The 13,040-nt window shown below is 34.7% G+C and overlaps 1 protein-coding gene across 2 annotated transcripts in view; it reads right to left on the bottom strand.

The window, feature by feature from the left end:
* The window catches only part of PTPRQ (protein tyrosine phosphatase receptor type Q), a 122,845-nt gene that overhangs the window by 84,639 nt on the left and 25,166 nt on the right, over positions 1-13,040 (bottom strand). For both annotated transcript variants that reach the window (XM_088164993.1, XM_088164994.1), the window contains exons 19-27: positions 12,548-12,747; positions 10,717-10,966; positions 9,456-9,584; positions 8,569-8,715; positions 6,660-6,832; positions 4,063-4,276; positions 2,228-2,380; positions 1,935-2,114; positions 1,125-1,232 (exon numbers count right to left, since the gene is read on the bottom strand). In XM_088164993.1, the coding sequence (XP_088021119.1) occupies positions 1,125-1,232; positions 1,935-2,114; positions 2,228-2,380; positions 4,063-4,276; positions 6,660-6,832; positions 8,569-8,715; positions 9,456-9,584; positions 10,717-10,966; positions 12,548-12,747 (1,554 nt within the window). The remainder of the gene's footprint in view (positions 1-1,124; positions 1,233-1,934; positions 2,115-2,227; positions 2,381-4,062; positions 4,277-6,659; positions 6,833-8,568; positions 8,716-9,455; positions 9,585-10,716; positions 10,967-12,547; positions 12,748-13,040) is intronic.

Raw genomic sequence — 13,040 nt, 5'->3', positions numbered from 1 at the left:
TTATGAATGAATGAACAGTTTACTATTGGCTCTGAACAGATAAACTTTACTCTGAAAAATTTCTCTAATGCTCATAGGCAAGGAATTATAAGCTTTCAGAGAAAAGAATAATTATATATAAGTAAATTTCTGTTCTTGTGATATGCCTTTCTTCTGTAAAAAATCTATCAGCATAGGAGAATGTAAATTTTAAAAATATTTGCAACTATTTTAAATTTCACCATGTATTCTGATATTTTGTGTGGTTATTCAAATCACCTAAGCTTCATAAATAGCCATGGTTGTTAATCCTGTAGTCCTTTTCTCTCCTTTATTGACATTCAGTTATTTTTTCTTGTATTGTACTATATTTTAAAACGAGAGAGATAAATGATAATTGGCCAACCACCCTCTGTATTACTTCAGTAAACCTGAAAATAACTTAGCTGAAACCAGTGAAAATACAAACTTAATAAAAACGAGAAAAGACTAATATTCATGGCTCTGCTCTGCAAATCAAATTCCTGTGTTTTCTTTGCAGAAGCCGGTGACAACTCCAGCTCTTGCCCCAGTGCTTTCATGGGTTGAAAACTGCCTTGCAAGTAAGAAAGAAAGATTCAGAAATCTTTGTAATGTAGTATTATACCTGACATTAAAATTATTGACCAGTCTTAAAATTAATAAAACCTATCCAAAAAATACCTGCTTATTATATTCAGCATTAGAAAATCTTTGCCTACAAATAGAAATATGGCCTCTGAATTGCTAAAATGTCCATATGCTTTAAAGCCAACCATGATAACAAAAAGAAAAAGAAGATAAAATGGAGTCACAAAGATTATGATTTAGATGGATACTAGGGACATATTGTTTTGAGAGAGGAAGCCTCAGCTCTGCAGCTTTCCTTCCATTTGTCTATCACGTTTGAAATTAGTTGATTGCAGGTCGTGCCGCAGCTTTCATTATTTTTTAACACTTACCTATAAATGGTCTGAATGAAGTCACTGACTGATAGAAGACTAATAATTTCAACACTGGTTTTATTTGTACACTTTGCTCCCCCTTTTTTTATGTGCCAGTCTTCTTTTTGAACAAATACAAACTTCAGTACAGAAAATAAATCATAATTGCAAACAATGTATTACCATCCTCGGGGGTTCGCACAAAAACATCGTTCTCTTCAGACAAAGCACTTTCTCCTATTGCAGTAGAGGCTGCGACTCTCATTTTATAATTTGTGTACTTCTTTAAACCTGAAAAGATTAATTTTAAAAACCTTGACTCATAACTTCTTAAACAAGACTGTTGACTTCTTTTGTCATAGCTACTTATAAAACTATAGTACCGGAGACTGTTTTGAGACCTTTTTTCCCTAAAAGACTATATACATTAAACCATTTATTTGGTGATAGTCAAACTGGCATGCAGTTAAATCACCAGATTTTGAAGCAAGTCAACTAGCTTCAACACTATAAATAGCTTAAAGACTATGTCAAGGACATCAAAGGATGCATACATGAACATCCAAATACGGGGGTTTAGCCTGTATGCATTATTCTGATTAATACCAATAAATAAATGAAAGTCCATTAGGAATGTGTTTGCTTCAATTACTATGAAAATTACCATCTTAAAATAAGAAACTTATTAATGTCAGACAAACACTGAAAAAAAATTACTACTTGTACTATTTCAAAATTTACTGTTAATCTTAACCAGCCCTCTTCTCCCATCTCACATACTCTACATATTCCTCCACGGTAGATAAGTCTGAGTAGTGTCCCAACCTTGTTTTTACATGCAGGTTTGTTGTGTGTGTGGACGTGTGTGAATGTGTGAGATCTGATCCACATACATTTCAAATGGCTACATTATATAAAATTGGAAGAAATAAGTTTCTAAAATGTACTTGCATGTTTAAATTTTTATACTTCTTTAATCAAATGACACTGTACCTGTCATAAGTAAGCTGTTGTTTGAAGTTGTTTCATGAAACGCTTGTTTTGTATCCAGTTCCATAGCATAAACAGTATAATGAATGATTTTCCCATTGGGATTTGCTGGAGGATCCCAATACAGCAAGACAGAGGAGGAACTAATATTCTTGTAAGATACATTTTGTACTGAGCTTGGGACTTAACCAAAAACATAAAAACATAACAGTAAGTAAATAAATTACTAAAAATTCAAACATTCAGTGAAATAAGTCCTGTATGTTAACTTTGATAATACCAGAGTTACAATTTACCTTGTTCGTGTGTCCTGACTGTAAGAACTGCTGGTGGTCCTTCTCCAACAGCAGTGAAAGCAGACACACTAATTGAGTAATCTGTGAAAGGTGTGAGCCCCTTTATGACATATGACAGCTCTTCAGCCAAAATGTCGATGTTATATTGATTATCTGTGAGTAAATAGAGAGAAATAGCTACTTACTCATAAAGTCATTTTATTTTTTATGCATTCTAAACTCACTTTGGCATGGCAGCAGGGAACTATTTTATTCTAAAAGAATTAATTTTCATGTCAATTATAAAAATATAAAGTCTATATTCCACCTCTTAACTCCCTAAAGGAGAATCTATTATAGGTCCATTTGCATATGTACAATAGATAGATTGGCCTAGGTGAAAGAACGAATGAGCAACAAGTAGAATTCTGAGGTTTTTGAGTAATCTCCTAGAAGCTAGGAAAGGGTACTTTTGTATAAGGCCTAGTCTCTCCAGTGATTTCAGAACAATGGCTCCTAGACTAATGAAGCTTTTGAGGGGTTTTAAATATTTTTAATTGAGAAAGAGAGATTCCCTCTTCCTTGCCCTCCCAATGGTGCTAGAACAACAATACTTGGAAAGGCTTCCTTCACAGATCCCTTCACGCTGGTATTTTTAGCAGGAGAGTTGTGGTCAGTAGAATGATGAAGCCATGCTTACCCACAAAGAGATTTTAGTGCACTTACAATAAAGTTCAAAGTCAGCCACAAACCAACTGTGTTAGCCAAAATCAACTGCTATAAAGGAGTCATTATGCCAGTGCAACATGAAAAGGTGTGGGTACTTCACATACCTGAATATCAGGCTCAGAGTTCAGTGAGAAGGGCATTAAAATCATTAAAATGCATTGAGAAATCAGCACTCTGTTGAAAATTTGGCTCTCAACACCTTTAACTACTATAATAACTCCTATAAAATAATACTTGTATGGTAGATCACAGCAGACACTGACTGAAATAAATTTTCAGCAATACAGACATCTTTTAGCAACTCACTACCTCAAACTGAATGAGGCCATAAAAAGAAGATTTACATTTAGAACACTGTACATTTCCTGTGTATGACAAAGAAGATTCTTCAGGATTAACATAGCACAGAAAATATCCGCTGTCATTTAAAATAATGGATTAAATTCTGGTTTTAGATACTGGTGTAAATATATGAATTCAGTGACTTAATTAAATAATTAAAAAAAATAAAACCCTTTCTTTTATCTCCACTGTTCAAAACACTGTAAAAATTTAGAGCAATATTTGAAATTCCTGCCTGTCAGCTGAGGGCTGCTTAATGATTTGTAAATATCCATACTTGGTAAAGAAACAGTGGTCCATTGATAATGCAGAACAAGTGTACTCACTAATGACATCACCATGTCATGGGGTCATCTCCACCTGTTTGTAACCCATATAGCAAAGTTGTAACTTTTTGACCTATTTACCTTCACTGACATTTGAAAACCTATTAGTCAAAAGGCTTAGAGAAATCAAGGTCTCTGAAGGGCTTGGAGATATGTTAATCCCTGACAATCACACCTGCTTTGGCAACTGTAATAACTGATTGTCTATGCAGCTTGGCTGATGGCTTTTGGGTGCTCCTTTCACTAGGAAGAAGGTCAGCTGGGTGACAAGGGGCTAGTTCCTGCCTGTGTGGCATTCCCATTTGCTTCAGAAGGTTATTTGCTAGTAAAAAAATCTGACTCCAGCAAATGACCCATTTATAATTTGCTTGAACCATGTGCTAAAGATCATATCTGGGACAGTGATGGGGGTCCTTCAGAGCAAAGAAGCAGGTAGAAAAATACCCTAAAATATCTTACCCAAAGCAGAATGTAGTTTTTCAGCTCCATTTATAACAGGTAAATTATCACCAGATACACTTGTAAATATTACTGGGGAAGCTGTCTGAATGCTGGAAAACATTTCAGCTGAACCTTCATATAAATCATTGTCTGATTCCATTGAATTCCAAGGGGGAGAAGAAGGTTTGATATTTTCATTTATTGCGTATGGTTCCAAAGAATCAATCAGATACTATAAATTAGAAATACAAAAAGAAATCACAAACCTAGTCATCACTAAATTATATAATTAAATTTATGTATAATATAGAAATAATACTTGTATGTTTGTGCATGCATATAGATACTATATAAATGTTGGCATCAAACATTATTGATGATTAGGATAATTTTAAAAATATAGTCTTTGTCATAAAAATGTTCAGCTGCTAGTAGCTTACAACATTTTATTCCACTTATTGTTTAATCAAACACCACTTCTTTAAAAAAATTCTCAAAATACGTATTTTATGTTAAAGTGGCAATTTTAGAGTAAGGTAATTTTAAAGCTATATCTTTGGAGCTATATTGAATAGATACACATTTGAACATGGGAGATTTTATTTGTATTAACTATATCCTGAAAGAAGGCAGCAAGCACTGAAAACAAGAGGACTTCAGATAGTGGTTCCAGTCCCTCAAGAAAAGGATTAGCAGGCTGACTAATTTCTGAGAGGGAATAAGAGGAGAGGGCAAAAACTAGAAGCTAATAAAGGGGAAAGAAAAATAAGGGTGTATATACGTGAAAAGGGAGAGTGAAAGGGAAGTGATATAGGGGCCCATAGGACAGAAGACACAAAGAACAAATGTTGGAAAGGGATGGCAGCAGATATAAGTGGAACAAGAACAACAAAGGGAGGAGAAACAAAAGCAGGAAAGAGAGAGAGAGAGGCTAGAGCCTAGGTACAAAAAATGGTGTGTTAGCACCAGATCTTCATGCCCCTTCAAAATCTGGGACCAAATCCAGGACTCAAGTATCTCTGAATTGTTCTGCTGTCATCGGGAACACTCCCCACTCACACATATGGCCCATCTCATTGCCAGAAAGAGATGCTTTTACAGTGATGTAACTAATACACATTAGTCCTTTCCCTGTGGACTCTGGGCAGAGAAAGGGCAAAGTCATTTTTTTACTCCTTTAACACAAGGTACATTAGCCACAGGCACAGACAGAGCATCAATCTCACCCAAGTACCGAGAGGTGAAAACTGTGTATGACTCATCTTCACCAGCGTTTTATAGCAAAATAGTAGGCCACACGGAAATTTTTGCTTATGAGGATTTTCCACACATAAGACAACAACTTTTTATTGCTAGTGGTTATTGAGTACCACTAGCTCTGTGGATCTGCCAGTTCAAGTCCTGTAGCTGCTCTAAGCTGTGGTCAATGCAGTTCTAGATAAAGACAAGGTTTTTTTATGATTTACTTTGATTCTTAATTAGAAATTTACATTCAATAAATTATTATAAAGCAGCAATGATAATGCACTAAGAAATAAAAAATTAGGAAATACCATCACTAAAACATTTTTGTGCAGACTACTTCAATTTTTTGTGTCTGGACTATGATACAATCTTTAATTATGGAGTTATATACTTTCCTTCTCCAAGGATGCCTGCCTGGTTTAATTAATGGATCCTTATCCTAATATTTTTTCCTCTTGTTCCTTATTTAAGATTTGGCTCCAGGGCTCTAATTAATGTATATTATTCAACTTGAAAGTGAATTCCTTCCTTGAGCTCTACATCAAGAACTTAGATTCCAACTCAGATCCAGTGAAAGACATCACTGTCTGAAAAAATAAGGAATTATGCAGACTTTGGGCACCTGTTTTCAAAATTCAGCCCAAAAAGCCCTACCTCAGAAAAAAAATCAGTCCTGAGCTGATTGTTTGCTAGAGGTCTACAGTTCTGTGCTGCATATTCAGAGCTGCTCCTCTAAGCATGTAAAGCACATCAGCACCCAAAATCCAGAAGCTAGACTGAGTGGCAGCATAAGTCCCCTATATGAGGAGATTTGATCCCATAGACGTGCACAGATATCCTTAGTATGCAACCACAGCATGGAGTTAAACATGTGACATCACACATGTGAATTGAGGGATACAAAAGGAGGCAGAAGGTCTATGCCTTTCACCCTTGCTAGTAGAACACTTAATCAGCCTTTGACACTTCTGCTGAATTCACAGGGTTTGTACCTACGTCTTCTAGAAGTTTGACTGAGTGGCTGTGTATCAATCTAGGCACCCAAACCTCTACTCTAATAGTGCCACCCTATGCCACAAAGAACTCAAGGACTCAGAAGGACAAGACTGTGGGCTGTGGCTTCCTGCCTTCATCAGCTGGATCATTCTGCCAGAATGATTAATTTTTTCATGTTGTGGAAACAGCATTATTAGAATCTGTTTGAAAGACAGTCAGAGAAAGAGAGTGGACTGAGGAAGCTGGCTTTTAAAAACATTGACAACTCATCCGTTGGAACTATTTCTACATTTTGTAAATGTCAGATAAGGCAAAGAGCAAATTTAATCTAACATAAAATCCATATTTAAAAAAAAAAAAGAAAAAAAGAGTACCTTATTTTTATCTCCAAGAATAGTGTTTTCCAGAGTGACGAGTGTTTCCTGCACATGTACTTTAACTCTGTACTGGGTAATGATTCCATTTGGTTGTTGTGGCTTCCTCCAAATAATTTTTACGTATGTGGCTTCCACTTCTGCTAGTTGTAAATCTGATACAGCACCTGGGACTAAATATTCAAAAAGAAATTTGAGTTCATTAAACGCTTGCAGTTATTACAAGGTTTTTCAGCACTGTATGCAAAGTACAATAGACAATCAAACTTCACATCCTTATCTTTTGAGTAGACCTTGTGCAGGGTAGAGACTTCTTCACATGTTTTCTTAGCAAACAAGTTACAGTTATAAAAATATGCACACTTCTTTAAAAACAGAAGACATATGTATGAGTATGGTCAGAGACTAAGATGATGTAAACCCGGATAGCTCTACTGAGGTCTACTTGATTGGAATCAAGCTATTTTGCTGTTTTCCTATATGGAAACTTAAGTAGACTTGAAAATTAAAGGTTAGTTCTAAAAAAGCCATAAATAAAACTAAAAAGTTCATCAAAGCCATACTAGAATGAAATAAAAAGCTGAGAAAAACAATTAATATGATACAGATTGTTAAATTCCCTTTTACAAAAGGTTTATATAATTGCATTTAGGTTTAAATATATAAGTATATATATTTAGGTACATATATTTAGGTTTCTATTTTATATATTTGTGTGTAATTATAGATATAAAATATGTTTCTATATAAATTATAGATAGAAATTATATAGTATATATAATTTCTTCAATAAACATTCAGTCTTAATTACATTGTAATTTCCATATGACCACCAGAGATAAAATACATTTATATTCCATTGAATGATATTCAGATTTGATACAGATTTGATTTTTTTAATATATATTTGATTTTTTTTTTCCTAATGCAGTTCAATAAAGGAGGATAAGGAGGATTTTTAGATTTGGCATTAAAATAAGACACTCTACAGAAGCCCAAACCCACCAAAATTCCCTTTGGCTTCCGACAGCGCATTTCAACACAAGATGAAAATGACTGACTGTACTCAGGTAGGTCATCTCTGGAAATTGTCTCTGACAGCTGCCAAAAGCAGATCATTCAGGAAAGAATACAATAAATAAAGATAGGTTTTTCTTCCCAGTGTTACACCTTGACAACAGAAATCCCTGAGGCAGATTTTCTAAATTTGTGTTGGGTGGCATAAACGCAAGACAGAAATAACCATTCTGAAACTGCCTCTCTATCACACACCAAATCTCAGCTCTTCCTCCTTGCACCCTCAAATGCTGACCAAGAATCCCGCACAATCACGCATACAAAGATATCTCCCGTGTAAGATAAAACTGCATTTCCATGCAGCCAAGGACTCTAGCCCGGTGAGGCGACACTTTGGGAGGACAATTTCTAGAGCACAGAACGGGGGCTCGGAGGCAGCACCCACCACTCCACCAGGGACGGGGATGGGGCCTCGGGTTTGCGGGGAGCGGGTCAAAGGAAAGGTTTGATGAGGAGCTGGCTGCTGAACGCTGGGCTTTCTTTTCCTCTTGCTGCCATCTCACGGGGGAAAGGAGCCCCTGCAACTTAATTACCGTATTCAAAATTAACTACTTTCATTGCGAAAGAAACCACATTTCTTTCACAATCTCTAAAAGCCTATGATAGCGGATAAAGGTTCTGGCAGAGTATGAACTTGACAAAAACAAAGAAATAAATGACATAATAATATTCAGCTGATTTCTTTCCTTTAGTTTTTTGTAACCTTGTTGTAGCTCTTGTAGCACTCTTATATCCATTCTCTCCTTTGCAAAGTACCTTAAAGGCTCTGAAGGGAAAACTGAAACCCTTCATCAGGTCCAATCCATTGCTTAATCTCTCTATGCTTACTTACCATCTGCAGGAGTGAAAACTGTAAGGTTGGTCCTTGGTCCCAGCCCAGCACTTGTCTCGGCCCCAACATACACGTCGTATGTTGTAAACGGCACGAGGTTACTAAACACAAACTTATGGTCCTTTGTGCTGTTATCCAGAACGTGACCTGGAATTAAAAACAAAGATAACTTCGGTCTAAAACACAAACAGGCCATGGCAACTTTCCAGTGTGATGAACAAATGAAAGGATAAATTTGTTTGGAGAAAAGCTAACTGGGAATCAACTTCAGTGGAATAAGGCTGAATATACGGGGAATTAAACAACAAAGCAACTAACCAACCAAACAAACCACTTTGAGAAGGTGTGAATTTTAAGAGGAAGAGATTTTAAAAAATATTGTCTTACTTTTCCTGTGTGGTCCCATATAAACCTTATAATAAAGCTTATGTCTTATTTAACTACAGTTCTATAATTTCTGTATCTATAAATTTCTGAGCTCAAAGAAATTGAAAAAACATCAAAACAGACTTAAAGAGTTGATTGCATACTGCCTGAGAATGAAAATTCTCCAGCAGTCTTTAACAGAAAAAGAAAAAAAGTAAAGGTAAGGTACAGAACAATTTGGATATATAAGTACAGCAATTCAGCTGTTCATAACCTGTCATCTCCTGAAAGACTGAGAAGTTGATTTTCTTCATTCTTAGGAACTTTACTTTATACTCTTCCTTGTGATAGACTGACTTTTCCCTTAAAATTAATCTACAAATCATTAAAACATATAATAGTAAAAAGGAATCCATAACTCTGCTTTTAACTATCCAGTTTTGATTGATAGGCTCAGAAGAATGCGTAAGCAAAGAATCACAGAAAAATCAAAAGAAATGGTAACATCAACTCTGACTTACCAGATGGCCCATACAGCTCAACTCTGTAACTAAATTTCCCTGTTACTATGGTTGGTGGGTCCCAGATTACTGAAAAAGACTTTGCTGTAATGTTGCTCTTGGCAAAATTCTGTGGTGGGTCTTCTGGAACTTAAACAATATTGAAAAAAGTCTTTGAACATAAAATACTTTATATTAGGATGTCCAAGAGCCCAATATCAGACAATTCATTTTAAACATAAACATGAAATATTCTGAAGGGAAACCATAAAAGCATATAATTACAATGACTTAATTTCTGTTTTAAGGTAATTCTCAGGAAAGGTATCAAGAGTGTTGATAATATGCAAATAATCTCTTACAGACAAAGGTGAAAAATAAACTTGAAACTAGCCTTGAAATTAATAAAAGAGAAACTGACCAAAATTTTGTTAGCCTTAGACAATATAGCAATCTAAGGCTATTAAAATTCTATCAAAGCAATTCAACTGAACATTTCTAGGAGGGAATCAAATTTATTTTTGTCTGAACAGTGCTATTTTGTATGTACGAAAGGGAACCAAGAAACATCAAACCATGACAAGCAAAAGAATGATGTACTAGCAAACAGAAAGCCAGAATAACATTCCTCTGGAATGCCTCTTTTGTATAGCTCTATTGACAGTGTTCCCACTACCTAAGCCATATAAAAATGCTGCTCATGGACCCTTGTTTTCAATTCCAACTTCTCAATACATTGCAGGTAATCAAAAATCAACTTCACTGAGTGCTTATAGATTTCTTCAGCACTGAACAACTTTCTGCAATAGGTGTAGATTGGCAACATAAGTACAGGAGTTTTCTTTATTATTGCTTATTTCTCTACAAAGGCAAAGAAGCTTTAAGTGCATTTCTGTGTACACAAAACACATAATTTTAGACTATTATGCCTGACAGCTCTCTCCTTCATCTTTACTTTCAATTCTTCTACCATTATTCTATTATTTGCAGTTCTTAAATTGTCCTCGCTTTTTCATGCGATTTAATCTGTCCTGAGCATAATCTTGGTATCTTTGACTCCTAACAATCAGTGAACTCTCACTCGCTGTAGATTAATAGATACATTTTCAAATTATCCACTCAGGTAAAATTAGGTAATCATGAAAATACAAAAGCATGATGCAGATAAAGACAGATTAGGACACAAGTATCTTGCAGCAGAAAATCAAACTTATATTTTGAAATTTTTCACATAAATCTGAGAATCTTATCACCATTTCAAAGCCGTATGTATTTAATGCACCTGATTCTGGTGTCCGGACAATTGCACTGTCGATGTATCCTGCTTCAGTGGTAACTGCAGAGACTTCAAAGAGATAGGTGGTGTATGGCCTGAGGTTAGTTACAGCAAAGCTGATGGGCTCACTCCACACAGAGCTCATTTGACTCGGCGCCTCTGTACTTGGTGTCACTGTAGTCTGTGTAAGAATTGTGGACTTCCCAAAAGTAGTTGAAGGAGTGGTAGTACTCCACAAAAAAGATTCACTCTTATCCTATAGAAACAAAGCATGAAACATAACCTGCATATAGATGCATAAGGTGCATCTATAGCCAATAATTGTAAATATATAAAAAAGGCAGACCATCTTTGAAAAAAATTACCCTGAATTGGTTCTCTTTTTTGTACTTCAGTTTCCAAATTTAGGCAGACTGTACTAGTGCATCCTGTTAGTGACAGTGTTATAGTTTCCTGTCTTATTCAAAAAGATCTCAAATCTGACTGAACAGAAGCATCTCTCTAGGATTCATTTAATTATTCCCAGTTTCTATTTTCTTTCTTGAAAAAAAGTTCCCTAGCGAGGTCCTTTTGCATCATATTGATGTTGTACGTGTGTATATGCACACACATGTGTAACATACATATATCCATACATCATGGATAAAACCAGACAGGAGTTTCTTAATCCATCATGTCAGGAGAGAAGTCTGAAAAATTGCGAGGCATTGTGGTGATCAATGCTCGTGATTCAGTAGGTGGCAGCCTGCCTTCTCGGTGCTGCTGGTGTCAGAAACATTTGCAATGCCTAAGATGATCTACCAAATAAAAATTGAAACCAAAGTTATGATAATTTATGCGATTTAAAACTTCGCTTTTTATTAAAGCACTAAGTGTAAGAAATTGGAAAAAACAAAAAAAGGTAAAAGGAAAAAAAGTTTGTTTACTTGATGTTTTGACATTTGAGTAATTGCAAAACTGTGCTCAAAGTAAGATTGAAAAACATTCTAGAAAAATATTCTAGGAAAAAAAATTCTAGAAAAAAATTCTAGAAAAGACAATATCCTTCAAGAAATTCCAAAAAGATGAAATTATTACAGATCTGAATTCAACAATAAAAACAATTCAGACTACAACCACATTTTTGAAATCACTCTGCAAATCATGTTTGATTTTTATTTTGATATGAGAAGTATTTAAAATATATTGAAATGTGATACACATAATAAAGCATACTTTCAAAATACAAACACCATTATCATACTGTATAGAAAAGAAGACAGTAATGATACTGTATGTCTGCACTGTCCAAAAAACCCCTGTAAGTTCTTGGTTTTTTGTAATTGAAGTGTGTAAAACAAAAAAAGAAAAGAAAAGAAAAGAAAAGAAAAGAAAAGAAAAGAAAAGAAAAGAAAAGAAAAGAAAAGAAAAGAAAAGAAAACAAAACAAAACAAAACAAAACAAAACAAAACAAAACAAAACAAAACAAAACAAAACAAAACAAAACAACAAGAACAACAAAAAAAACCCCACAAACAAACAAACAAAAAAACTGAAAGCTGAAAACCCAGAACTTTCTATTTCATTATTTTCTGTTAAAAGGATGCCAAATTTAACCTTTCATAACATTTTTACTTAGATTAAACTGAACTTTTCAAGAAAAAGCACTCAATTTAAACTACTTTGAACAGAAGGGGGTTTTTTCACCCATTTTATCTTGTCTTGGGACTAAGTTTATAAGGTTTTTTTAATCTTTCTGCAAAGCAAACCTCCACATTTTTATGTCTCAAATTTTAAATGCAAAACTGTATTCTGTGGGTTGAGTCTATTTCTAATTTAAAAGGTTCATAGCACTTACATTACATTCTGGTAACCTCCCAGACAGAAGGTCCTCTACTTTAACCAAGACATCTTTCACTACAATTCCACTTCTTGCATGTTTCACACTAATCTTGAAACTTGTTATCTTCCCATTTGGTTGCCGAGGGAGAAACCAGATCAGATTTACAGCTGAAGAATTTAAGGCTTCAACTGTGAGATTCACTACTTTACCTGGAGCTTGAAAACAAAACAAACAAAAGCAGTGAGATAAACTTTTCTTCTCAGCACTGAAAAATAGCAAATACTTTTTTTTTTCAATGCCATTTTTAGCTTCCAAATTCTGAAGCAAACACATAAAAACCATTCACAATCACATGTAAAGTGGCTTATATATAACCAGCTATTTTTCCATCTGGTTTAAGTGAGAAATATAATCTCATAATATAATCTCATAAAATATGTATAATAATTGGTTTGGTCAACTTAAAAATATTCTCAGAAGCAAGTCATCTATTGTTCCAGACTTAGAA

This window comes from Sturnus vulgaris, chromosome 5 (assembly GCF_052056855.1).
Source record: "Sturnus vulgaris isolate bStuVul1 chromosome 5, bStuVul1.hap1, whole genome shotgun sequence".
NCBI classification, from domain to species: domain Eukaryota; kingdom Metazoa; phylum Chordata; class Aves; order Passeriformes; family Sturnidae; genus Sturnus; species Sturnus vulgaris.
The sequence above is the reverse complement of the archived record's forward strand: the minus strand, read 5'-3'. Positions and strand labels throughout refer to the sequence as shown.